Source organism: Muscardinus avellanarius (assembly GCF_963383645.1).
Source record: "Muscardinus avellanarius genome assembly, chromosome: 3".
Taxonomy (NCBI): domain Eukaryota; kingdom Metazoa; phylum Chordata; class Mammalia; order Rodentia; family Gliridae; genus Muscardinus; species Muscardinus avellanarius.
This window is the reverse complement of record NC_137788.1, coordinates 16,211,027-16,238,106: the sequence shown is the minus strand read 5'-3', so window position 1 is coordinate 16,238,106 and position 27,080 is coordinate 16,211,027. Positions and strand designations below refer to the sequence as shown.

The 27,080-nt window shown below is 58.7% G+C and overlaps 2 protein-coding genes across 5 annotated transcripts in view; both read left to right on the top strand.

The window, feature by feature from the left end:
• Positions 1 to 4,802: 4,802 nt before the first annotated feature.
• SH2D5 (SH2 domain containing 5) lies at positions 4,803 to 10,757 on the top strand (the record flags this gene model as incomplete). 2 transcript variants are annotated; one of them, XM_080692670.1, is made up of 9 exons in its annotated part: positions 4,803 to 4,883; positions 5,185 to 5,265; positions 5,898 to 5,972; positions 6,596 to 6,742; positions 7,438 to 7,689; positions 7,810 to 7,984; positions 8,298 to 8,406; positions 9,817 to 9,976; positions 10,554 to 10,757. In XM_080692670.1, the coding sequence occupies 6 exons, from the start codon at positions 6,605 to 6,607 to the stop codon at positions 10,755 to 10,757; spliced, it is 1,038 nt and encodes a 345-aa protein (XP_080548796.1). The 2 variants fall into 2 exon arrangements, with proteins under 2 accessions (XP_080548796.1, XP_080548795.1); XM_080692669.1 differs by having other exon boundaries at positions 4,819 to 4,905.
• A 2,916-nt stretch (positions 10,758 to 13,673) lies between these two features.
• KIF17 (kinesin family member 17) overlaps positions 13,674 to 27,080 on the top strand; it is a gene marked incomplete at both ends in the record, with an annotated part of 28,164 nt that continues 14,757 nt past the window's right edge. For all 3 annotated transcript variants that reach the window (XM_080690677.1, XM_080690676.1, XM_080690675.1), the window contains 6 exons: positions 13,674 to 13,904; positions 16,647 to 16,793; positions 17,452 to 17,553; positions 22,047 to 22,236; positions 23,428 to 23,880; positions 26,207 to 26,316. In XM_080690677.1, coding sequence (XP_080546803.1) covers positions 13,674 to 13,904; positions 16,647 to 16,793; positions 17,452 to 17,553; positions 22,047 to 22,236; positions 23,428 to 23,880; positions 26,207 to 26,316 — 1,233 coding nt within the window. The remainder of the gene's footprint in view (positions 13,905 to 16,646; positions 16,794 to 17,451; positions 17,554 to 22,046; positions 22,237 to 23,427; positions 23,881 to 26,206; positions 26,317 to 27,080) is intronic.

Sequence of the window (27,080 nt, the reverse complement as noted above, 5' to 3'; positions counted from 1 at the left end):
GGAGCAGCCCCAGGAGGGAGCTACTTTAATGACCCCCACTTCGCAGTGGAGGGACTGGAGGCCGCGAGGTTAAGTACTTGCCCAGGGACACATCAGCCGACCCGCTGGATGGACCCCACAGGCCGTGTCCCTGGCTGCTCACTATCCAGGGCGGGTGGGGGGGCTTCGCGCTGTGTTGGGGCACTGGGAGCCCGGCTGCGGTGTCTCCAGCAACCCCAGCCCATCTGGAGGGGGGGCAGTTTCGCTGGTCAGATCTGCCCCCAGCACCGATGTGTCCCCAGGAACCCGTGTCCACCCCTGGACAGACAGGGACCTGCCAAACTCCAGGGGTGGGCACCTGCCTATGGGGGAGGGGAGTCAGTAGGAGGGCCCTGCCTCGGCCTGGGGGTGGGGCTCTGGGTTTCTTCCCAGCTTCTCCTCTCATGTTGGGTGAGTTTGGGCCACCACCATTGCCTCTCTGGACTACTGCCCTCTGCTGAGCTCAGCTTCTGCAGGCTGGGTGGTCTCACAGGATGCCCAGGGGGTGGGCCCTCCTGTGACAGCTCAACCGCATGGTGCTTATGATGCCACCACAGCAGAGAGCCCCAGGCTTGAGCAGAGACAGGCCACCCTGTCCAGTCCCTTGCCTCTAAGCAGGGACCGCTGGAAAACCTCAGGAGCAAGAGAACCCCGGCCTCGTTCCTCATGTGTCCCCTTAGGAAGGCACTGGCCCAGCCAGGGTCCATGTAAAACTTCACTCTGGTCCAAAGAGATAAGTGGGTGTTAGTGCTGGGGCAGGTAAGCAGACGGGCTTCCAGGTTTCAGGGGAGACTGGTGCCCCCTCCCTCCACCTCAGTCTCCTGGGGCCCCCATGTCAAGGCTTGGGACTGAAATGCTCTGAGCTCCTAGGGACAGAGAGAGGAAGCAAGACACCTTGCATCAGAGGAGGCTGAAGACCATTGGGGTGGGGCCCCAGGGAGCCTGTGGCTCCCCCCTCGACTGGGGACTCGAGGCTACAGCACTAGGTCTGGAGGGAGGGGGCCACGTGCAGCCCTAGACCCGGCTAGCTGTCCCTGCGCGTGTGTGCCAACTCCCGTGGCAGCGCTTACACTCAGTGCCTGAGAGACGGCGCGTGAGATGTGCAGGCAGGGTGTGAAATGTGCTCCCAGTCGCCTCCCCCCAGCTCCGCCGCATCTCCTGCGTTCCGTTCTTCTCACCTGCTCCGCTCCCGCTTCTGAACCCAGCAGCCTTCCCGTCCTCGGTACCTCCCTTCCCCCTGCCTGTTCTGTGTTCCAGCGTGATGTGATGTGATTCTAAAGTTAAAAGGTAGCTTCCCTGGAAGCCCCATCTCTTTGCCCAGAATGGGCAAGTGTCACGTGGCTTCATGCCGGCCCTACATCTAACTTGGCTTTATTTAAACATCAAACGTACAATAGAGAAAGGATGGGATATGAAAAATGACCAGGACAGGAAAGTGGAGGGTGTAACAGCCCGGAGGAGCAGGAGAGGGAGGCTGTGCTTTCCAGCTCTTCCCGAACTGCCACCCACCAGGTGGGCGTTGTAGAGCCGCTGGCATCTGCACAGGACCCGAGCCTGGGGTACAGGTCACCCGCAGACAGAGGTAGGGGCCCTGCCCAGGCTCTTGGGTGTGTCAGTTCCAAAGCACACAACCTTCCTTCTTTAGGCACTCTGAACCCAAGACACACCCTTCCCTGCCCAAGCCGTCTCCCTGTCTGCAGGGAGTCGTGGCCCCTAGGTTGGCCTCGTGTGTGTGTGTGTGTGTGTGTGTGTGTGTGTGTGTTTTGCTGGGGATTGAACCTAGAGACATTCGACTGTTGAGCTATATCCCCAGCCCCTTTTATTTTCTTATTTGGAAGTAGGGCCTCATTAAGTTGTTGAGGCTGACTTCAAACCCGGGATCCTCCTGTCTCGGTCTCCCGAGTACTGAGATTACAAGTGTGGGCCACCACACCGGCTTGGCCTCCCTCTGTCTTGCCCTCACAGACCAGGTAGTCTCCTACCTGGTGGTCAGACACTGCTGTCCTTCAAACTCCCCCTGTTAGCAGGCCTTGGGGTCCCCCATCCCCTGTGAGTCACTAGTGGGACAGTGGCTCCCAGCCTGGCTAGCCCCGTGCTAGGCGCCTGCTCCTCCATTCAGTTCTCATGGACTCCTCGCACGATCCCACGCTTGCAGCCGAGAAAAAGGATGTTCAGAGAGGGGGCAGCTTGCTCAGCGCCACACAGGACGCGGCCCCGGGGCTCTCTGGCTCGTCAGTGATTCCAAGTAGGCTAGTGAGAGAGAGGGCCAGAATGGGGGGCTGAGGGGGAGGCCTGGGAAAGGCCGGAGAGCTGAGTCCCTGGGCACCTTTGCAGAGGCGTTCAGCCATTCTGTCTTGTAATCACCAGTCAGCAACGCATTTATTCCACATTTGTTAGCACCTGCTGGGGTCCTGGGCTCTGGTGGGGAATAGTTAGTGGGTCTTGGCCAGGCCAGCACCTGGGGGATGGAGGGGGAGGTGATGCTCGGCCCCCCAGCCAGCGTCATCTGGCTGGTTCTGGGCTTCAGGACCAGCAAGGGCTGGGCGCTTTGGGAGGGGCTGGAATTACGCTGGGTCAGGCACGCGAGCATCTTGGGAAGCTGGTCCCAGCCTCACTGGCTCTGGCCATTATACCCCTCCCCAGTCTGCTCCTGCCCTAGGTGCTGCCGAGGCCCCCTCTGTAGCAGAGCCTGGATTCCCTAGCCTGGCATTTAAGGGTGTTCCCACAGTGGACCCAGGCAAGGTCAACCTGGGCAAGGTCTGCCTAAAGGTCCAATTGCTTGCTTTTCTTCTTTCTTGCAGGCTCTGTCCTCGCAGCCGTCACCCAGTCACCCGGCCGTGTTCCCCAGGGCCCTCCCAGGCAGCCCTTTCTTTACCTGGGCACTTTTTTTTTGGCACTGGATATTGAGCCCAGGAGCATTCTACTTCTGAGCTATACCCCTAGCCTATTTATTTATTTAGTGTGTGGTGCTGGGGATGGAACCCAGGGCCATTCTACCTCCGATCTACACCCCCAGCCCTATTGTTTTTTTATTCTTTATTTTGAAACAGGGTCTCACTGAGTTGCAAAGGGCCTTACTGAGTAGCTGAGGCTGTCTGCGAACAGTGATCTCCCTGTCTCAGCCTCCCAAGTGCTGGGATTATAGGTGTGCGCCACCGTGCCTGGCTCACCTTGGCACTTTTTGTTTGCTGTTTTTGAGACGTGCTCTCTACATTGCCCGGCTGGCCTTGAATGCCTGAGTTCTAGTAATCTTTTGCCTCAGTCTCCCAAGTAGCCGGGTCATGGCTGTGCCCACCTGCCCTGACATTTTGTGCAGGTTGGTTACAGGTTGGCACCTGATCCCATCCCCATCGGGTCTAGCTCCGCAGCTGCAGCCTGGACGACCTGCTGAGTGACCCCGGGTATGAGCTGCCACCCCCTTCAGAGCCCGGCCAGGTCTCTCCTCAGTGAGGCCCAGCCCCCACTGGTTGCCTGCACCCTCTCTCTGCCTTGGCACCATCTAATCTGTTCTGTGGCTTGGTATTTAGCTTAATATCTTTTCTTTTTTTTCTTTTTTTTTTTTTGGTGGTGTTGGTACTGGTGTTAGAAATAAATTTCCGGCTGGGTGTGGTGGTGCATGCTTGTAATTCTAGTACTTGGGAGGCTGAAACAGGAGAATCACAGGTTTGAGGCTGGCCATAGCAACTTAGTGAGGCCCTGTGCAACATAGTGAGACCCTGTTTCAAAATAAAAATAAAATAGGGTTGTAGCTCAGAAGCAGAATGCCCCTGGGTTCCATCCCCAGTACCACCATTTTATTTCCAGCGTGGGCTCTTGCGCCCTGCTCCTTATTGGTGGGCGCATGGCCTCACAAAATTTATTTTTTTAAATTTTTATGTATTTATTTTTTTTTTTTTGAGGTACTGGGGGTGAAGTCTAGAGGTGTTCTACCTCCGAGCTACACCCCCAGCCCGATTTTTTATTCTTTCTTTCTTTATTTATTTTTGCGGGTTTGGGGATGGAACCCAGGGGCATTCGACCTCCGAGCTACACCCCCTGCCCTATTTTTTCTTTATTTTGAAACCGGGTCTCACTGAGTTGCAGAGGGCCTCACTAAGTAACTGAGGCTGTCTGCGAACTGCGATCCTCCTGTCTCAGCCTCCCGAATGCTGGGATTATACGTGTGCTCACAATCTTTACACCACTGGCTGAAGGGGATGCTGGGGGAGGGGTTGGCGCTCACAATTTCCAGGAAGCACTATCTTTACAAAAATATAATCGCACACAAGATTAGAGAATGGCAGTTCTACAAAGATGGAGCCTAAGTCAAGCTATTCCTCTGAAAGAAAAGATCTAATTCTACCCTGGGAATTGAACCTGGGGGCGTGACACCCCCGAGCTATACTCGTAGCCCTATTTTATTTTTTTATTCTTGAAACAGGGTCTCACTAAGTTGCGCATGGCCTCACTAAGTTGCTGAGGCTGGCTGTGTGCCAGGGATCCTCCTGTCTCGGCCTCCCAAGTACTGGGATTCCCGTGACGGGATTCCAGGCCCAGCGTGGTCTGACGTCTTTGCCTGGTGAGCATTTTTCCCAGTGAGCACGTCAGCTCCATGAAGGCAGGCCATCATTTGCATAATTTTTCAGGGCTGCGTCCCCAGGCCCCGTGGCAGAGACTCGGCGAGGTTTTGTGGAACAGCCAAGTGAGCGAATGAACGGCTGGCTGGCCGGGCCCTGAGCCTTACCCGCCTGGACACCAACCTTCTCCCGTCCTTTGCAGCCTTGCCTCCTACGGAGCGTGAAGCCGGGCACCCTGGGGGCCATGCAGAGGGCTGGGGCCGGGGCCCGGAGGGCCTCCGACTGCGGGCCTGCCCCTTACCGGCCCCGGTGCATCACTAGGTTTGCCCAGGTGGGTGAGACGCCCTGCCACTGTGCTCTGGTGGGTGGTCATGGGGGGTCACGGACCTATTCTCTGTGGTTCCCTGACCCAAGCTTGGGAGTGTGTGTGCACAGAGAGAGTGGCCTGACCTAGGTCACCTGCTGGGAAAGTGGTAGAGCCAGACCTCCAAGGAGAGCACTGTGCCCACAGCTGGCCTGGCAGAGCGCGCCGAGGGGTGGGGTGGAGGACGGGGTCGGAGCCTCGGGCCTGACTGCCTGCTTTGTCTCCTCCCGCCTCACCGCCACGCAGTACGTGGGTTCCTTCCCCGTGGACAACCTGGACCCACAGGAGAGCGCGTGGCTGGCGCAGCAGCAGCTGTGGGCGCTGAAGGTGAGGGGCCAGGGAGGCAGGTCCTGGGTAGGGCTCGCAGCCCTGGGATATCAGCCTGGGAATGAACCCTGAGGCCAGACCCACACTCCCCAGTAACAGATGGACCCAGGGAGCCGGGTGTGGCGGCGTCCACCTGTTACCCCAGTACTTAGAAGGCTGAGACAGGAGGGTCACGGGTTCATGGCCAGCCTTAGCAACTTAATGAGGCCCTCCTCAACTATGTGAGACCCTGTTTCAAAATAAAGAAGAAAAAATAGAGCTAGGGGTGCAGCTCAGAGGTAGAATGCCCCTGGGTTCTATCCCCAGCACCACAAAAAGCCAGAACAAAATAAAAAGATGGATCCTGGATATAAGCAGCCTGAGAAGTGGCCCAGCAGCACCCAGCTGGGCTCCCAAAGTCTTGCCCCTGGGGACCTCCTTCCTCTGGCTGCATGGGACCTGAGCCATAGGTGTGGAAACGGTCATAGCATGACCAACTGTCGCCCAGGGAGGGGTCTGCAGGAGCCACCCACTTCTCCTGGCTGGGGGTGCCCCCCCAGAGCTCGGTCTCCCTCCATCCAGAGCAACCCTTGGAACTGGGCTGGACTGGGCAGGGCTGGGAGATGACGGTGCCCCTACCAACTTTCCCCCAGGACTGTCCCCGGCGGCGGGCTGTCATTCTGAAATTCAGCCTTCAGGGCCTCAAGATCTACAGCGGGGAAGGAGAGGTAGGAGCCTGTGTGGGTGTCGGTGAGGACGGGCGGGTCTCCTCCCTTGGGCCGTGCCCACTCTCCCCCCACCCGCCGGACCTGGACTCAGCACTGCGCCCATCTGCTCTGGGCCTTGATCTTCTTTCTCCCAAGGCCTCCCCTGGGGCAAGCAGCTCAAGCACAATTTCTCACCCCCCCACGGCCAGTCCTCTAAAATCTTCTCTAGGGGACAGCAGCCCAGTGGCACTTTGCAGGTGCCCTGCCCAGCGTGGCCAGTGGCTGTGTGCAGGCCCGCCGTGGCTGTGGAGGAGGGGTGGAGGCCGCTCCTAGAGACCCCCGCTCGCTCACTGTTCTTCTGGAACAAGCCGGCTCAAGCCCTAACTGCCAGACCATGCACCCCACAGCCGTGCGGCCCCTCCCCTCAGGTCGTGCCGCCCTTCTCTGTGACCCTTGCAGGTCACTGCGCGTCCCTCAGCTCCATGGCGCATGGCAGTGACCCCAGGCTGCAGCAGGAACAGGGGTCCCAGGCCCAGCGGCCACGAGGGGGGTTGTGACGGGCAGTTCTGGGGGGCAGCCCTCATCCAGGAGGCAGTGCCCCACGCGGGCATGGGGCTCTGATGTGGCCTGCTGCCACCCGCCAGGTGCTCCTGATGGCCCACGCCCTGCGGCGCATCCTCTACTCCACCTGGTCTCCAGCTGGCTGCCAGTTTGCCTTCATCGCCCGGAACCCGCGCAGCCCGCCCAGCAAGCTCTTCTGCCACCTCTTTGTGGGCAGCCAACCTGGAGAGGTATCTGGGCCCGAGGCTGGGGGCACCACTGAGGCGGGAGTGGGCTGTGCTGAGCGTGCCCAGGGGAACAGCTCGGGCTGGGCTGGCCTGGGTCCCTCAGGGCTCCCACCCATCACCACCCTAGGATCTGGAGCAGGAACTGGCCAGGGCTCCCTGCCTGGAAGGCCTGCCCCTTCCCTCTCCCCTGCTCTCCCCTCAAGGCTCAGTTTTGAAGTCCGTGGGACCCCCACCCCCCACTGCCTCTCCTTCAGAGTTCTGCCTCAGGACAGCTCCCGCCGAGGTCTGCTGCTGATCACAGACCCTGGAGGTCTTAGAGAGCGGCCATGTTCGGGTCTTGGACCGTCCCAGGGCCTGGCCCCGTGTAGGTGGGTGGGTCGGTGGCAGGCAGGCAGATCTGGACATGGAAGCCAGTGTGACTGCGTGAACGGCCGCGCCTTGGCAGGCAGCGCTGTGGCGAGCAGAGGCCGGCTGGGGAGCAGTGGCTGAAGCCCAGGGCCCAGTGTGCTGCATCTGCATGAGTGCGCGGAGGGCGGGGTGTGTGGCTGTGCTGGGGGTCTTCCGTGCTCCACTTCATTAACCCCTCGCAGGGCACAGGGGGGCGGGGAGGAGGAACCTGGGCACGCAGAGGTGCCCGGCTGCGCCCGGGGTCACGGGAGCTGCAGCTTCCTCCGGCTGAGCCCCTGCTCCCGCCCTAGGTCCAGATCCTGTACCTGCTTCTCTGCCGCTCCTTCCAGCTGGCTTACCTCTTGCAGCACCCTGAGGAACGGGCCCAGCCCGAGTCCTCCCTGGGGCCTGCAGGGGACGTGACCCTGAAGCCAGCCTCCAGCCCCGGGTGCCCCCCTGCCTTGGTGCGGGAGCCCTTCAGCCGCGATCAGCTCTCACAGAACGTCCATGCCCTGGTCTCTCTCCGGCGGCTACCAGCAGAGGGCCCGGTGGGCACGAGTGGGGTATGCAGCACCCAGCTGGGGTGGGCAGTGGGTAAGGGAGCTGGGCCAGGGGTTAGCGTCGTGCTGGGGGTGGGCCGAGTTGCTGAGTCGGCCTGCCCGCGGGCCTCTCTTGGTGCCTAGAAGGAGCTGCCGGAGGCAGAGGGCCGTGGGGGTGCCCGCCATGCCCGCCTGGGGAACCCCTACTGCTCGCCCACGCTGGTGCGCAAGAAGGCCATTCGCAGCAAGGTGATCCGCTCCGGGGCCTACCGCGGCTGCACCTACGAGACGCAGCTGCAGCTGTCCGCCCACGAGGCCTGTGAGTCGGGGCGCATGCTGCCCGTGCGCACCGGACTGGGGCAGAGGGGCCGGGCAGGCGCCTAGTGGGTGCTCGTGCCCGTGAGTGTGTGTGCACGTGCCTCTGGCCTACATGCCTGCCTCCTCCCCTGGCTGACTGTGCAGCTGCGGGTGCGCTCTAGCTGGCGAGTGGGTGTGCTGTATCTGCCAGGGCTGGGCATGTGCCTGCCGGGAAGGGAAGGGGCGGCCTGGCGAGGAGGCCAGGGGCTGGAGGCCTGTGGCAGCAGCCGTGGGAGGGTCCAGTGACTTGTCTCACGGCTGGGTGGTCTCCACAGTTCCTGCCGCATGGGAGGCCTGGCCCCGCAGTCCTGGTGGCCCCTTCAGCCTGGTGGAGAGCGAAAGCAGCCTCACAGAGAACATCTGGGCCTTCGCCGGCATCTCCAGGTAGGAGGGACCTGGCCTGGCCCAAGCCCAGCCCCTTGGGGTGGACAGAGAGATGGCAGGGCCTCCCCAGGGCCCTGACCTGTGCCCTGCTGCACGTGGGCAGCGCGCTCCCAGCCCGTGCGACCTCAGGCCTGCCATGGGCCAGCGCTCCCTAGAAGCCAGCTCTTTTAGCCTCTCTCCTGGGGTCTTGGAGGACCCCTGGAGGCCTTAGAGCCCCCAAGAGCAAGCGCATACTATGGGCCAGGCACCTGGAGTGTGGTGGCGTTTTTCGTTGTTTCATTATGGAGAATTGAACCCAAGCTCTGCCTCTGAGCTGTGCCCCAGCCCTTTTTGTATTGTGAAACAGGGTCTTGAGGCTGCCCTCAAGCTTGGCAGGCCTGCTGCCTCACCCTCAGCTGCTGGGCTCACAGGCATGTGCCACCACCTGGCAGGCTGAAGCTTTTTTAATTTGTTTTGTGGTACTTCAGATTGAACCCTAGCCGGGCGCAGTGGCGCAGCTTGTAATCCCCGCGCTTGGGAGGCGGACACAGGAGGATTGCGTGGGTTCGAAGCCAGCCACGCTGGCTTAAGAGACCCTGCTTCCAAATAAAAATATAAAATAGGTCTGGGAGTGTAGCCCGGAGGTAGAAGGGTTTCCAGAAACCCCAGTACCACCAAAAAAAAAAAAAAAAAAAAAAAAAAGATTGAACCCTGGAACATTATTCTACCTGAGCTATGTCCCTAGCCTAATTTGCTTTTTATTTTGAAACAGAGTCTCATAACATTGCTGAGGCTGGTCTCGAATCTGTAGTCTTCCTGTCTCAGTTTACCAAGCAATGGAATTATAGGTATGTGCCACCATGCCTGGCTCAGGTTCTTTTTGTTTGTTTTGTTTTTGGTGGTGCCGAGGATCGAGCCCGAGGGCATTTCACCTCTGAGCTACACCCCAGCCCAATTTTATTTTATCTTATTTATTTATTTTTAAAAATTTTTTGCAGTACTGTGGATGGAACCCAAGGGCATTCTACCTCCAAGCTATCCCCCCAGCCCAATTTTTGATTCTTTATTTTGAAACAGGGTCCCACTGAGTTTGCCTCACTAAGTGGCTGAGGCTGGCCGCAAACCTGTGATCCTCCTGTCTCAGCCTCCTAAGTGCTGGGATTACAAGCGTGCGCCACCATGCCCGGCCCAATTTTATATTTTATTTTGAAACAGGGTCTTGCTAGGTTGCTGAGGCTGACTCTGAACCCAAGATCCTCCTGTCTCAGCTTCCCAAGTACGTGCGCCACCACATTTGGCTAGGTTCTTGGTTTTTAAGGGCATTTATTTAATCCTCAGGAGGTCTCCTAGCTGTTGGGTGAGTATGCAGCTGTCCAAGGGAGAAGCCTAGGGTTGGGGTCCTAACTTTAGCCTCTCCCTGCTGTGCCTCAGGCCCAGTGCACTCGCCCTGCTGCGGAGAGACGTGCTTGGGGCCTTCCTGCTGTGGCCTGAGCCGGGTACCAGTGGCCAGTGGTGCCTGTCCGTGCGGACGCAGTGTGGAGTGGTCCCCCACCATATCTTCCGGAACCACCTGGGCCGCTACTGCCTGGAGGTAGGAGTGCAGGGCAGGCCTGAGGGCCCCGCCCCTTTCTAAGCGAGCCCGGGACCTGCCTCGCTCTCGTCCCATTGGCTCACTGTGGCCCCGCCCCTTATCCCGCCCCCTGCCCTGCTCCTTCCTCATTGGCCCCGCTGGTCCGCCCCAGCTGGGAGGCTCTAGGAGGACTAGGGTCCCCAGGGGCGACAGTCTCCTTTCCAGAGGTGGCTTTTGGAGGTGGGCCGGGGTGACGCCTCCCGTGTCTGTAGGGATCCTGGGTTTCAAGTGCTGCTTCTCCCCCACCGTAGGCCATCTCTAGCAGAGGGGAAACCTACTCAGAGAGGGCTGGGGTTTGCCCAAGCTCACACAGCCTCTGAACCTGCAGTTCAGCATTGCCCTGCCCGCGGGTGGGCTTCTGAAGACCGGGAGGGGTGGTCAGGCTTCCCGCTCAGCCGCTCAGCCGGGGGAGAGAGGGAGCGGGTCTGGTTTTGCCGAGACAGCAGGCGGGAGCGCTCAGCGGCTTCCTGCGCCCTAACTGGGCAGGTGGGGCGTGGTGTGGGCCTGGGGACTGGAGCTGAGGCCCCTTCCTCCCCAGCACCTGCCGGCAGAGTTCCCCAGCCTGGAGGCCCTGGTGGAGAACCACGCTGAGGTGGAGCGCAGCCTCTTCTGCCCGCTCGGCATGGGCCGCCTGAACCCCACCTATGAGGAGCAGGACTGTGGGCCCGAGGGCAGGCCCCCGCGGACGCTGCGGCCCCTGAGCCATGCCAAGTCCGAGGCCGAACTGCAGGGCCTAGGCTAGGGCCGGCTCCCAGCCCCGCCGCACCTGCCCTGGCCTGCAGCTGCCCGCCCTCCCTGTACCCCACTGCTCACCAGTTCCATCTGGTCTGTCCCTGGACGTTTCATCGCTTTTCCGCCGTGGGAGGGGAGCCTGAGATTGGAGACTGCCGGTGCAGCTGTTTCTGGGCTTCTTCTCCTAGCACGGTGGTCGGGGAGGGTTCACAGTGGAGGCAGCCCTTGGCTGGGCCAGGCCTTGGGACCCTGCGGGAGCCTCCAGAAAGTTCCTAGCAGGAAACCAGAGGCCACGGCTGTGAGCTGCACCAGGCCTGCTCACCTGCTGGCCACAGGATGGGAGGAACGGCCACCAGCTCGCCCTGCAGACCACCTTTGGCTTGGTGGCTGCCCTGTGAAGCCACCAGATGCTCACATTTCCTTCAGTGTAGCGCTGACCAGGCCTGTCAAGGGCACCTCTCTCACCAACCCAGCCCTGGGGAGGTAGAGGGGACTTGGCTTCAGCAGACAGGGGGAGATGCAGGAAAATGGTTCCAGTGGACTCCAGCTCGTCCCCTTTGAAGTAAAACTGCCACATGAATCTGCCCAATTAAGTTAGGGATGTGTGTGTGTGTGTGTGTGTGTGTGTGTGTGTGTGTGTGTATTACTGGGGATTGAACCCAGGGGCATTCTACCTCCGAGTTATGCCCCCCCAGCCCTATTTTATATTTTATTTTGAAACAGGGTCTCACTAAGTTGTGGAGGGCTTTGCTAAGTTGCTGAGGCTGGCTGCTAACCTGCAATCCTCCTGACTCAGCCTCCCAAGTACTGGGATTACAAGCGTGCGCCACCGGGGACATGTTCATTTTGGAAGAAGTACCCTGAGAGAGGCCTCGTCATGAGTCTGGCCGCCCTCCCCCATGGGGGTGGGGGTGTACCTTTCAGTGCCTTGGAAGCAACCGATTTCAGACTCCCTGAGGGAGGGGCAGCCCAGCAGAACAGAAAGGAGGCAGGCAGACCTGGGAGTGAGGTGGCTGCTCCTGGAGGGTTGGGCTGGGGGGCAGCACTCAGCCCTCTGCCAAGACACCTTCTCGGCTAGAGACTTTGTCACTTGCTTTGAAATCCAGCGAGGCGGCCTGTTGTAAGGGATAGAAGCTGTCCTTTGGGGACTCTTCCCTGGTCACAGTGCTGACATTATCCTCAACGTGAGAGGGGGCTGGGACTTGGCCTGCGCCATCTCTGCTGGACCCACCTGCTACCTGTGTGGGGCGCTGGTCTCGTCCCCCAGCAGGGAGCGGTGGTTAGTGATGGCTTATGCCTATGATTACAGCTCTGGAGACGTGCACGTAAGGACCCTGGTGACTGGCCGAGGCTCCCCTCTAGGAGGGCTGGGTTTGTGTGCGTGGCCCATGTGGACGGCTACTGGGGGACGTTCTGTGCCCCGGAGGGACTGGCCTTCCCTGAGCCCTTTAACCTTCCCTCCAGCAGCATTTCTTGGTCACAAGTTGCAAATTGGGCGAGGTCTTGGCGGTGCACGCGGACTCCTCACGTCCCAGTTCTAGACCACAGTTTTGTCTTTGCGCCACCTGGGGAGCCCAGCTCTTCTTACCGTGTGACTCTGAAACCAATAAAATTCATTTCACATTGTCTAGGGCAGACTTTTCATTGAAAGGCATGGTCTTCCTCTACTTGTCTCTTTTGTTTTTATCTGCCAAATCGCATAGGTAGATCAGCGAATTAGGCAGACCTGTCATTGAGGGCTCAGGATGTCCCCAAGGAACTGGTTAGGTTTAACCGAATCATGTCCCTCTTCTACTTTACACATTCAGTGGATATCTCTCATAGGAAAAAACTAAAGACCTTATACTCCAGCAGTTCTGGACTTCTGCTGCTGCCATATACCCCAGGCCCCTGGCACAGCCAAGAAAGGCCTATTTGACCTCCTTCCTTTCCTTTTCCTGTGTGTGTGTGTGTGTGTGTGTGTGTGTGTGTGTGTGTGTGTGTGTGTACTGGGGTTCCTGGAAGCCCTTCTACCTCCGGGCTACACTCCCAGACCTATTTTATATTTTTATTTGGAAACAGGGTCTCCTAAGCCAGCGCGCGTGGCTGGCTTCGAACCTGCGCGATCCTCCTGTCTCTGCCTCCCAAGCGCGGGGATTACAAGCGTGCGCCACCACGCCCGGATTTTCCTGGTTAATTCTGTAACTCATGTTTCAGCTCCCGTCAATCTCAGGATACCTGTCCTGACTCCCTAGACTGAGCCCCTGCCCCCCAGAGCTGGGGGTTGCACCTAGGGCCTCAAAGCGTGCTAGGCAAGTGCTCTCCCACCCAGCCCGAGGTCCTCCCGTTAATGTACCCTGGAGCATCTAATGTGTGCAGAGGACAGCATAGAGGAGGTGGATGGCCGGGGAAGCTTGTGCTGAGCCGGGACAGGGAGGCCAGGCCGCTACGCCAGCGAAAAGACCGGCTCCTAAAGTGGGTTTAAACATCTCGGGTCGTAGAGAAACCGAGGCTGGCATCAGGGACCGCTTCGGCCGGTCCAGGGTGCGAGTGAGGACGAGAGGGTCTCCAGCCGCGCGAGCCCGCCCGCGCCCGAACCCGCCGACGTTCGCGCAGCCGCCCTGTGACGCCACGGGCGTTGCTGGGCAACGGCGAACGCCGACGGCGTGCGCGAGCGGCGGCGGCCGCGGCTCGGGGCTCGGGTCCTGCGGCGGCGCCCGCAGCTCGGATCCCCCTCTGCTCCCCGGGCCCCGCCTCAGGGACGGGCGAGCCCGGGCGCGGGAGGAGGCGGCGGCGGCCCCGGCTCGGGTCCTGCGACTCCCCCGAGGCCCCGCCCCTCCCCTCGGGGCCCCGCCCCCGCCGCCGGGCCCCGCCCCCCGCCGCCGGCGCTGGCCCCGGCCCCGGCCCCCTAGCTGGGCTGCGCCCCGGGGCGCTCGGCCGCGGCGCCATGGCCTCCGAGGCGGTGAAGGTGGTGGTGCGCTGCCGCCCCATGAACCAGCGGGAGCGGGAGCTGCGCTGCCAGTCGGTGGTGACGGTGGACTGCGCGCGCGGCCAGTGCTTCATCCAGAACCCCGGCGCCGCCGACGAGCCCCCCAAGCAGTTCACCTTCGATGGCGCCTACCACATGGAGCACGTCACCGAGCAGATCTACAACGAGATCGCCTACCCGCTGGTGGAGGTGAGGGCGTCCTGCGGGCGGCCCTCAGACCCGCGCGGCCGGCGGCGAGGGGCCACCCTGGGGCCCCGCAGGCACTGTCCCCACGCCGGCCGGTGAGGAGGCCCGAGGGAGGGCGCCACAGGTGGAGAGCCCCTCCTTTTCCAGCTCCAGCGCCCAAGAACTCCAGGCCTCCCACCATCATCCCAGACCTTCAGCACCCTGAAGACGCCACCCACTTCCCCTAGCCTCCTCCTGCCCTCCAAAGAGCCTCCCGACCCCCACGCCACGCCAGCCTACTGCCCTGTAGCTCCCACCTTGAAGTGTGGCTCTCTCTTCCCCTTACACCCCCTCTTCCTCGTCCTCCCTCAGGCCAGCTGGCTCCTCCTGGTAGTGGAGAAGCAGCTCATGGGCCCTGCCTCTGCAGAAGGCTGCAGGTCTGGCTTTGTAGAGAAAAGGAAACCCTTTATCCCCCTGATCTGTCTCCTCAGCCTCAGCTTTTGAGGACAGGGAGGCAGCAGGTCCTGGCTTAACAAGACTCTTAAGCCTCATGAAAGGGAAGGCAACCACACGCACACGTGGGAACACTGAGGCCAGAGGAGGACGCTTGCCCAAGCTTCCCTGGAGGTCCTGGGGCCTCCTTTCTCCTGGCGAGGCCTTCCCCCTTTCCACTGGCATCCCCACCACGCAGTGAGCTGTGGACGGAAAGGGCATACGCTGCAGGACCCACACTGTGGACATGGCGTCCTCGGGCAAGGGAGAGTCCTGTAAAAGCGAGACCCTGTCCTCTCGGAGGACCTGTGACTGGTGGCTTCCAAGCCTTCTAGAACCAGCAGCTCCTGGAGAAGCCCACAAAGCCATTTTGGTCCACAGCATAGATCTCTGCAGGGACACTGGGTGTAGGTGTTCTCTGGGCCCACCTTCTAACACAGGATCCTCTTCCAGCCCCATAGTAAGTTGTCAGATTTGTGATCTCATGAGCTCCGTGAGGGCAGAGCCTTGTACACCGCTCTGTCCCCAGCCAGAGCACAAGACCTATGAGATGAATAAACGAATCAACGAAAGAGGATGACTTTAGATTGATGTCTGTTTGCCATCAGTCTCTGCTTTTTTTTTTTTCAGTACTGAGATTGAACCCAAGGGCATTTGACCTCTGAACTACACCCCAGGCCTATTTTATTTATTTTTTTTTTCTTTTTCTTCTTCTTTTTTTTTTTTTTTTGCAGGTCCAAGGATGGAGCCCAGGGGCTTTCTACCTCCAAGCTACACCCCCTGCCTTATTTTTTATTCTCTATTTTTTTTTTTTTTTTGGTGGTACTGGGGTTCCTGGAAGCCCTTCTACCTCGGGGCTGCACTCCCAGACCTATTTTTACATTTTCATTTTGGAAACAGGTCTCCTAAGCCAGCGCGCGGCTGGCTTCAAACCTGCGCGATCCTCCTGTCTCCGCCTCCCAAGCGCGAGGATTCCAAGTGTGCGCCACCACGCCCGGCTTTATTCTCTATTTTGAAACAGGGTCTCACTGAGTTGCAGAGGGCCTCACTAAGTTGCTGAGGCTGGCCGTGAACCACGATCCTCCTGTCTCAGCCTCCCAAGCACTGGGGTTATAGGTGTGCACCACCACGCCCAGCCCCAGCTGCTCTCAGCTTCTGTACGTTTGCTTAGAGTGTCCCTTCAGCCCTGAGTGCCTTTGTCTCCCTATCACCCGTCAAAGTCCAAGTCGCCCTTTCTGCTCCCTCAGTTCTGCCCCACTTCTGCCACCCATGGGCTCCCCACACGCACCTTCTAGTTTCCTTTCTCCTGCTGTAGGAACTTCTGCCACCGCACCCCTGGCTGGGGCGGGGCTCGGTCCTGTTTCAGCCTCCCCCTGTTCAGGCAGACCTTCAACGGATAGCTACAGGGCTGGCACTCCTCGGGCTAACCTATGAAGTGATTACGAGGACACGGCTTTAGTTGGGGGTGAGGAAACTGAGGCTCAGTTAAAGAGCAGAGACGCCCATGTACTTGGTGAGTTGAGACAGGAGGATTGCAGGTTCAAGGCCAAACCCAGCACTTTAGCGAGACTCTTGGTGACCGAGCCAGACCCTGTTTCAAAACACAAAAATAGAGCTAGGCGTGGTGGCGCGGGCTTGTAATCCCAGTACTTGGGAGGCTGAGACAGGAAGATCCGGGTTCACAGCCAGCCTAGCTACTTAGTGAGGTCCTCTGCAACTTAGTGAGACCCTGTTTCAAAATAAAGAATACTAAAAAAAAATTATATATATATATTGCTGGGGGTGTAGCTTGGAGGTAGAATGCCCCTGGGTTCCATCCCCAGATCACACACACACACAATACATACACATATATATGTATATATATGTGTATATATATTGCATATATATTATATATATATATTGCATATATATTACATATATATACACACACATACATATATATATGTGGATATATATATATATATATATATATATATATATATATTAAGGAAAAAGGGCTGGGGGTGTGGTTTAGAGGCAGAATGCCTCTGGATTCAATTCCCAGTACCACAAAAGTAGCAGAGACAGGATTGTGTCACCAGCTCTTAAGCCCCCGGTGGGGACACTGTAAACTGCTTAGGGGTGGCTGTGCCTTATCCATTCTCTCTGCCCACCCCAGCCCAGCGTGGTCATGGCTGGAGACCCCAGGAGGGCCCTGAGTCCGTGGGTCAGGAGGCAGCGCTGCCCACCTGGGCCTGGCCCGCTGAGCACTGGGTTTGGCTTCTCATGCAGGGCGTCACCGAGGGCTACAACGGCACCATCTTTGCCTACGGCCAGACAGGCAGTGGGAAGTCCTTCACCATGCAAGGCCTGCCAGACCCGCCCTCCCAGAGAGGCGTCATCCCCAGGGCCTTTGAGCATGTGTTTGAGAGCGTCCAGGTACGGGCCTCTGGGAGGGGAGGGGCAGGGCTCCTGCCGCGGACGGTCCCCCAGGCCCATGTGACCTGCGGCATGGCCTGTGTGATGCAGTCAGAGCCCGGCCTTGGCTCGGTTCAGGTCAGTGGCGGCAGGTGCTGGTTTCTGCAGACATGATGGGAGAAAAGCTTATAAGCTAGGAAACTCCGCCTACCAGCTCCATGTTCTCCTGCCGTTTTTGGACAGTAGCTTCCATGAGCCATTTTACTGTGAAAAGAAGCAGTTGTAGCTGTCATGGCTGCCCTTTGTGTCGGCCAGTTGCCATGGACCAAGCCTTGTGCAAAGCCTTTGTAACCTCACTGGGTCTCAGACCTAGTGCCACCCCCAGGGACACCAGGGCCTGGGAGGGCTGCCAGGCGTCCGCCCAGAGCCTGTGCTCACTCCAGGCCTGGCCTGTAGCTTCGCATCTCTGCCCACACGATGGGAAGGCCTCTGCTTCCTTTCCCATGAGGCTGGCAGAGGGTTGGACACACAGCCATGTGAGGATCGTGCAGCTCAGAGAGGCCCCGGGGTCCACCGAGCTGGAGGAGAGGGAGGCTTTGCTAGGGGGTGGGCCCCCGGGGTCCTGGCCATGAGGGGCTTTGGCTCAGAGGTGTTTGCCTGCTCTGTCCACTCCCCGCAGTGTGCAGAGAATACCAAGTTTCTGGTCCGGGCCTCTTACCTGGAGATCTACAATGAAGATGTCCGGGACCTGCTGGGGACCGACACTAAGCAAAGGTTGGAGGTGGGTGAGGACCCAGCTTGGGCGCCAGCCTCGGGGCGGGGCACCCCTCCGAAGGGCAGGGGGTGCATCCTGCGGGCCCAGGTGCTGGTTCAGGTCAGGGAGAAGACTCTGGAACTTGAACTTTGACGTATTCTGAGTTGGCTTCCCGTGCCACATCACCCAGAAGATGTGGGGAGGGCGTGGGGGGGCGAGTCTCATCCTGGGCCGTGTTATGTTGCACCTGTCTGTTGAAGCAGATGGAGTTTTATGATGGATTTTATTTGGGGAAAAAAGCTTCCACATGTAAAAAATTATTGTGAAAATCTCTTAAGGGCCTTACAAGTTGCAAAGAAAGTATTCTCCCATTTACTACCTGCAGTAACCTTGCTGGGTTTACTCCCCGTGTAGAAGGAGTTTTAAAAAGGGTCATTGGTATTGGGACAAGTGGTGGTGCAGCCTTTAGTTCCAAACTTGAGTGGCCGAGACAGGAAGATCACAGGCTCAAGGCCAGCTCAGGGTGACTTAGCTGTTACCTTGTTAGCCTTTCAGACTCTGTCTCAAAATTAAAAAATATATAGCCAGGCATGGTGGCACACGCTTATCATCCCAGTATTTGGGGGGAGCTGAGACAGGAGGATCACAGGTTTCCAGCCAGCACTTAGTGAGGTCCTCTGCAACTTAGTGAGACCCTGTTTCAAAATAAAAATAAAAAAGAAACCGGGAGTGGTGGTGCACGCTTTTAATCCCAGTACTTGGGAGGCTGAGACAGGAGGATCGCACAGGTTCAAAGCCAGCCTCAACTACTTAGTGAGGTTCTCAGCAACTTTGTGAGACCCTGTTTCAAAATAAAATATAAAATAGGTCAGGGGTATAGCCCAGAGGTAGAGGCCCCTGGGTTCTATCCCCTGGACCACAAAAAATAAAAATAAAAATAAAAAATAGGGCTGGGGGTGTAGCATGGAGGTAGAATGACCCTGGGTTCTATCCCCAGTTATATACATATACACAATTAATTAAAAAAAAAGAGCTGGGAGTATAGCTCAGAGACACTGAGCTGACGTTGAACCCAGTAGCCTGTGGTTCAGTCCCTAGTAATACACACACACACACACACACATACACACACACACACACACACACACACGCCAGATGTGGTCTTTCCAGCTAATTGGGAGGCTGATGCAGGAGGACCTCAAGATTGAGGCCATCTGGGCAACATAACAGGACCCTGCATCAAAATAAAAAGGGCTCAGTGGCAAGCACCCCTGGGTTCAACCTCCAGTACCAGAAAAGGGAGTGTGCGTGTGCTTGTGCCGGCCCCACCCCAGCAGGTGGCTGAACCTGGCTCTGCACCCAGGTCTGACTCAGGGTCCTGTGTCCCAAGCATCTCGCTTTGCTGTCAGCGGGCTCAGGTTCTGGGATCTTGTTCCTGATTGAAAAGGACCCCAAGGGCTTGTGCTGCCGCCGCCTGAGATAGTTGTTTAGGTTGAGACAGCCGGTGAGGGCAAGCTGCTTGGCTGAGTGCTGGTCAGCGTGTGGCCGTCCTCTTCCCCCAGGATTCAGAGAGGACAGTGACTGGCGGGGTGGCCTGGTGGAATCCTCAGGAGACGGAGTCAAGGACAGGGAGCTGGCCCCCCAGTTGTCCCCTAAGGACCACAGGATGACTCAGGACGATAGGATGTCTTTCACAGCAGCGCGCAGTAGAGTTAGATGCTTGGTCGTTTTGTCCAGATAGGCAGACCCAAGCTGACTCTTTGAGGTCCAGAGAGATCGGACCACCTCTGAACAGCCAGGGAGTGGCCAGTGGACTCAGGTCTGGGACTCACTGACCTCCGCCTTGGTGAGGGGCACTGGCTATGTCTCCTCTCTGAGGCTTCCTGAGGGCTGGGCATCGTCCAAATGAGGAGGGTGCTGTCAGCCTGGGGGTGCTGACATGCATGTGTGGCCAGAAGGCTTGTGGGGTTGTGTCCTCCCTCCAACTCTGGTGCCTCTGATCTAAGCTCTGCCCCAGGGGGGCAATAAGAAGCCAGTAATTTCAGTTCCAAGGGAGAGAGGGGCAGTCAGCTATTGATTCATTCACTCAACAGAGATATACTGGAAGGATCCTGGAAGCCAGGTGTGGTGATGTAATCTCAGTACTTGGGAGGCTGAGACAGGAGGGTCTCGGGACAGTTTGAGGACAGTATCACCACTTAGCAAGGACATCAGCAACTCAGAACCTGTTTCCAGATAAACGATAAACAGGGTATTAGGGCTGGAGATATAGCCTGGAGGTAGACTGCCTCTGGGTTCCATCTCCAGCATCTCTCTCTCTCACACACACACGCACACACACACACACACGACCCCACAGGTGCCAGGTACGAGGCCACCCCGATGTGCCAGACCCATAAGAAGTGAGACCCTCCCACCTCCTAGTTCGTGGGGACCAGGACCTGCCCGGCCCCTCCCGCACAGCTGCCCGCCCTCCGCACAGCTCTGCGCCCTTTACTGCACAGGCACCTCCGCCACCCACCTGCAGTCTCTGTACCCTGTGTCTTCTCTCTCCTGCTGCAGCTGAGTCATAGCTCAGCCCCCAGGCCGGAAGAGAGGGAGAGGAAGCAGACACAGGCCGCTGCTCCCACTAGACAGCCCCAAGAGGCCAGCCCTCAGCATGAGGGCCCTTGCCTGCCCGCCCGGGGCAGGACCAGCGGGGACCCTCCTCCCCTGCCCGAAGACCCTGAGCCCTGGAAGGGCTGCAGTTCCCAGGCTGAGGGGCCAGTCCCACAGGGGTAGTACGCATGTGGCTCTTGAGTAAGCCTCCCAGCAGCCTTTGCAGGAGGTGTTTTTAATGCACTGAGGCTCCAGCACCTAGGCATGACCAGTCCAGGGGCTCAGAGAATAGAGCAGAGATGGGTTTGAATGCAGGCCCATGCTCCACAGCGCAAGCTCCAAACCTCCAAACGGGGTCTGACAAATTGTCCAATCAGAGCTTGTTAGGTCAGCCAAGGCCTTTTGGGAAGCAGAGTCCTCCCCCCTCCCCCAGCACTACAAACCCTTATGGGACCCGCAGTAGTGTGTGGAAGTGGGACCCTCCACTCCCCCCCCCCACATGAGCAGACAGAGCATAGGGGCCTGCCTCTCCCCCACGCCTGGACTCCAGTCACATCCTGCTCCTGAACCCTCTCCATCCCTGTTGCATCCCAGTTGGTTGCCATGGTAACCTTGCTCCGGCCTCTTGCAGCCAAGATGAGCAGTTAACGGGAAAAGGGACAGGCAAGCTGGTGGCTACCACTCAGCACCTCCCTACCAGCACTGGGGACGGGTAGGGGCGGGAGTCGGGAAGGTGCCCTGGGAGCGTCACGAGGTGGGGCCAGGCCCCTTGGGTGCAGAGGTGTCTCCTGCAGTTGCTCAGCCAACCAGAGGCAGCTTCCTCATCATCTGCTCTGCCACCCACACACATCCACAGTCCCACGAAGTACCTTTTTCTTTTGGTACTGGGGATGGAACCCAGGGGCATTCTACCTTCAAGCTACACCCCCAGCCCTATTTTTTATTCTTTATTTTGAAACAGGGTCTCACTGAGTTGCAAAGGGCCTCATTAAATAGCTGAGGCTGTCTGTGAACCGCGATCCTCCTGTCTCAGCCTCCCGAATGCTGGGATGACAAGCGTGCCCACCACGCCTGGCTATTAAGCAGCCTTTCTGTGCCTCAGTTGCCTGTCTGTGTACCCAGCCCTTCAGATTGTGTCTTACTGGCTTTGCACTTCACACCGGAGCAACCAGAGCCAGCCTGTGCTCCCCCTACACACAGGGGCCCCACCCCGCTTGGGAACCCCCTCCGGCTGCCCAGAGCCACACTTCGGAGCCTCAGGGCTCTGAGCAGTAGGGCCATTTGCAGATAAACGCCTGTTGTCCTAATTCATTCTGCTCTTGCCAGAGCGGTTTTATTTCCTTTCACACTTGAAAAATATTGCATTTCACAGCTCTGTGTCAGCAACACGACAACTCAGCTGCCTGCAAAGCAAGCAGGGAGCTCTCGGCTGTATTAACCAGTCGCTGCTGTAGTGCCGAGGGCTGGGGGGTTGCTCAGGGGTTCTGAGCAGCAGATGGCACATCCCCTGCGGCATCCAAGGGTCTGGGAACGTTCCCGTTGCCCTGGAGGGACCTCCGAGGGGCAGTCAGGAGTGTGTGGACAGGGTTAGGAAGCCGCCAGGCTGCAAGCCACCTTCATGGTCCTAGTGCCTAGGACAAGCCAGACAGCGGCTGCATTCCCGGCACTTAGCACGCGCCAGGCACCGTGCTCAGCACTGTGCGCCTTACCTTACGGACTCTTCCCATGCTCCCTGTGACACAGGTCATTTACACCCATGCTATCGATGTGGAAACTGGCGCTCGTGCTGTCACCGGCCCACGGTCCCACAAATAGAAGCGGCAGTGGGTTTGTGGCTGGCTCCGCGGGTCGACAGGTGGGCGGGGTGGCTGGCCTCTGAGGTTCCTTGGGGATCCCGTCCCACCCCACGCCTCTTCCCACAGCTGAAGGAGCACCCGGAGAAAGGCGTGTACGTGAAGGGGCTGTCCATGCACACGGTGCACAGCGTGGCCCAGTGCGAGCGCATCATGGAGACGGGCTGGAAGAACCGCTCGGTCGGTTACACCCTTATGAACAAGGACTCCTCGCGCTCCCACTCCATCTTTACCATCAGCATCGAGATCTACGCCGTGGGTACAAGGCCCTTCACCCCTGGGAGCCTCCAGCCCCGTGGGGAGCTGGGAAACCGCCCCAGCTGCCGAGAGGAAACCGACAGGTCCTCCGGGTACCTAGCGACAGTCATCCTGCTGGTGCAGAGCAGTTCATACACGTTATCTCATTTGTGTTTTGATGACAAGCCCGTGGGTAGATACTGATGCCTCCCCATCTTACAGATGAGAAAATCGAGGCCCACACTGAAGTGTCAGAGCTGGCCTCTGCTTCCCAGCCAGTGCTGGGCTCTCCAGTCACCTCGACAGGCAGGGGCCTCCAAGCTGGCACAGCCCCAGGCCCTGCAGGCCTTGTCCCTAGGGGAGGAATGCCTGTTGTGTGCTGGGCCCAGGGCAGGCCAGCCTGAACGAGCTGCCAGCTTCCTCCTTCTAAGGACCGGCCCCAGCGAGAGTGCTGCTCTCACCTGATGGGCGTGGGAGACCTGCAGTCAGGGCAGTGTGTGGCCCTGCTAACGTCACACAGCAAGGAGGGGACAGAGCCGCGGGGCACTGGGCCCAGGGGGCTCCCAACGCTGGTGCTTTTTGGAGTGAAAGTATAGAACTTAAGCCGGGCATGGTGGCGTACGCTTGTTATCCCAGTACTTGGGAGGCTGAGACAGGAGAATCCAGAAAGAATAAAATAGGGCTGAGTAGCCGGATATGGCGGTGCACACCTGTAATCCCATTACTTGGAAAGCTGAGACAGGAGGGCGGCAGGTTCCAGGCTAGCCTCAGCAACTTAGCAAGACCTTGTTTCAAAATAGACAATAAAATAGGGCTGGCGGTATAACCCCGAGGTAGGACACCCTAGGTTTAATTCTCAGTACCACACACACTGGTGATCAGGCCCCATCCCAGCCTCTGCCTTTAGTCTCACAGGGACTCGGTGGGGGCTGTGGGGGCCACAAGGAATCCTGCCGTCCTCAGAGAATACTGCCTGTCACTCCCAGCCCTTGCTCCCCACGACAGCCCGAGTTCTGATCTTGGCTCCCGGGGGGGCACGTTGCATTCCATCCTGAGCCTTGGTTTCCTCGTCCGTGAGATGGGCACAGTGGTTGACTCTCCTTCGCAGGGCAACCGAAGCGCTCGGCGGGCGGGGCTCCCAGGGCCGGTTGGCCCGTGGCCCCCGGCTTGGAGGGGCTCACCCTAGACCCTCGCCCCACCTTCTTGCTTGCAGACGAGCGGGGCAAGGACCACCTCCGTGCAGGCAAGCTGAACCTGGTGGACCTGGCGGGCAGCGAGCGGCAGTCCAAGACGGGGGCCACCGGGGAGCGGCTGAAGGAAGCCACCAAGATCAACCTGTCGCTGTCGGCGCTGGGCAACGTCATCTCGGCCCTGGTGGACGGACGCTGCAGACACATCCCCTACCGGGACTCGAAGCTGACGCGGCTGCTGCAGGACTCCCTGGGCGGCAACACCAAGACGCTGATGGTGGCCTGCCTGTCCCCCGCGGACAACAACTACGACGAGACCCTTAGCACGCTGCGCTACGCCAATCGCGCCAAGAACATCAAGAACAAGCCGCGCATCAACGAGGACCCCAAGGACGCTCTGCTCCGCGAGTACCAGGAGGAGATCAAGAGGCTTAGGGCCATCCTGGCCCAGCAGATGAGCGCCGGCAGCCTGACAGGTGGGGCGCCTGGGGCACGGCGCGAGGGGCCTGCTTCCCCTCCAAGAGGGGACGGAAGCAGCGACCCATCTCCTCTGCCTCCACGCAGCCACGTCCTGGGCGCGCCCAGGCCGAGCCCCGGGGAGAGATGGCCCAGCTGGCGCCTGCCCGTTCGTGGCTCAGGAAGAGGCCTGCCTGCCCCGTCCCCCACTCGCCGCCCACTCCCTGCCTCCGGGCTGCCCGGCTGTCATCCACCTGTCTGCAGCTGTCTCCGTGGCAGCAGCGCGAGCTTAGCAGCTGCTGACTCATCTCCCCCACGTCCCACCCCTGCTCCTAATCAGGCACCTTGTTACCACGGCTGCACGCCCAGGCATCTCCTGTCATCCCCTGGCGAACTTGCTGCAGGGCGCTTGGGCCTGAGGGCCTCTGTGGGTTTTCAGTCTCTTGGTGAAGGGAGAGCAAAGGAGCTTCGGTCACCAGCCCCCCCCCCCCCGCTGTTATTACGCATCTCTCTGCTCATCTACTATCTCCCCATCCTCCCTCCCTCCCTCCCTCCCTCCTGTCCACCCATCCATCCATTCACCCATCTACCCTACCATCCATATGCCCGGCTGTTCAATTTCTCCATCCTGGCACCCCTAGAACCGGCAGGGAGCACCACACAGGGCCATGGGGAGCACCGGGCAGACAGGAGGCAGCAGGGCCCTTGCTGGGGATTCTGTAGGGAGCCAAGGCCGGGCAGGGGTCAGCTCGGGCCTGGCTACTGTAAATGCCATTGGGCTTGGGGAGCCAGGGCTGGCCTCGCCGACCGGACCCTGGCTGGCCCCAGGCTTGTTGAGGGCAGGGAATCCTGGCTGGGTGTGAGAGCTGTGCAAAGGGTGTGAGCTCAGCCACGTTTGCTCTGTGTGTGGAAGATGGACTTGCAGACACACATCTATGTTGTCTCCAGGAATTAGATTGCCCTGGGGGGACTTGACCTCCCAGCCAGGCATGGTGGTTCACATGTGTAATCCCAGTACTTGGGAGACTGAGGCAGGAGGAGCCTAGGTTTGAGGCCAGCCTCAAAAATTTAGCTAGACTCTTGGCAACCTAGTAAGATACTGTTTTAAAAAATAACTAAGCCGGGTGTGGTGGTGCACGCTTATAATCCCAGCGATTAGGAGGCTGAGACAGGAGGACTGCGCAGGTTCGAAGCCAGCCTCAGCTACTTAGTGAGGCTCTCAGCAACTTAGTGAGACCCTTTTTCCAAGTAAAATATAAAATATTGGTCTGGGAGTATAGCCCGGAGGCAGGAAGCCCCTGGGTTCCATCCCCAGTAAAACACACACACACACACACACACACACACACACACACATAGAAATAAAATAAAAACTAAGTAGCTAAATACATAAAAAGTGCTGGGGATATAGCTCAGTAGAATGCCCATGAGTTCAATCTCCAGTACAAAAGAAAAAAAAAACACAAAACTTAGAATTATAACCCACTGTGTCCTCCAAGTTCCGGCTCTGACTGTGCTGTGGTCTAGTAAGCACCTGAAGCTCAGTCTGCCCCTCACTGCACCCCGGTGGGCACCACCTGTCCCTGCCTGGCCAATGGCCACTCAGTGCTGCCACCTGGGGGTCACCCTCAGCTTCTCGAGCTCTTAGCCCACCTCCATCTCCCAGAAGTCTCCAGTCCCTCCTGCTCCGTTCCAACCTGAGGTGCTGCCCAGGCCCTGACAGCTCTCCTGGTTGCCTGGACCCTCAGGGCATTCTCCATGCAGCAGCCGGGGGCCCCATTCAAAGGCAAGTCCCATGGCTGCCCGCACACCTTCCCGTGGCCCCGTTAACCCAGAGAGGAGGCAGTGTCCTCCCTGCAGCCTCCAAGGCCTCCGATCTGGCCTCACGTGCTCTCCGGCCTCCGTTTCACCTACCCTCCCACATCACCCCACATCAACCTCCCTGGCCTCCCAGAAGCCGGAGCCCACCCCAGGGCCTTTGCACCCTCCGCTCACATCGCCTGGGAAGCCTTCTCCAGGCCTCTGCCTGCCTCGCTCCCCGCTGCCACCATCTCTCTAGCATCTCTGGCCCAGCAGGAGCTCTCGCCTGGGCGTCTCCCGGCTCCTTTTCCTCCGCTAACAAGTCCCCTTGTAACTTGCCGCGTGTCTGTTTATTACTTTGTGGTCTTTCTCCTGCAATGGGCGTGGAGATTGTTTTGTTCAGAGCATTTGGGCGCTCCGTGCCAGCTGCTGGGATGACCGACTCAGCCTTTACAGAGCCATGTCTTCTCCAGAGGGCCGGTCCCGCGGAGTCCCTGCACACTGCAGGTGCATTGCCCTTGACTTCTCATCTCTGTTTTCCCCCAGCCCTGCTGTCCAGTCAGGCACCCCTGAGCTCTGTCCAGGTGGAGGAGAAGCTGCTGCCCACCCCTGCGATCCAGCATGACACGGAGGCTGAAAAGCAGCTGATCCGAGAGGTGAGACCTGGTGGAGTGGAGAACTGGGAACAGGCGCGTGCCCGCACACCCATCGGATTGTATGTGTGTGTGTGTTGTGAAGGGACAAGGGACTGAACCCAGGAGCCTTCTACCACTGAGCCACACCCCCAGCCCTTTTTTTTTAATCTTTTATTTTGAAACAGCATCTCTCTACTTGCTGAGGCTGTCCTCAAACCTGCTGTCCTCTTGTCTCAGCCTCCCAAGTACTGGGATTACAGGCATGTGTCACCACACCTGGCTTGCAAAATATTTTTTAAAACAGGCTCTTTCAGCCGGGTGTGGTGGCGCACACTTGTAATCCCCGCCCTTGGGAGGCGGAGACAGGAGGATCACAGAGTTGAGTTCAAAGCCAGCTGCGTTGGCTTTAGAGACCCTGTTTCCAAATAAAAAAAGGCCGGGCGTGGTGGCGCACGCTTGTCATCCCAGCATTTGGGAGGCTGAGACCGGAGGATCGCGGTTCACGGACAGCCTCAGCTACTTAGTGAGGCCCTCTGTAGCTCGGTGAGACCCTGTTTCAAAATAAAGAAAAAAAATTGGGCAGGGGGTGTAGGAGGTCAAATGCTCCTGAGTTCCATCCCCATACCTGCAACAAACAAACAAACAACCAACCAAACAAACAAAACAACAAAAAGCCAGGCTCTTTCTAAGTTGCTGAGGCTGTCCTCAAATCTGTGATCTTCTTGTCTCAGCCTCCCAAGTGCAGGTGTTTCAGGCATGCACACCATGCCCAGCTTCAAAACAGA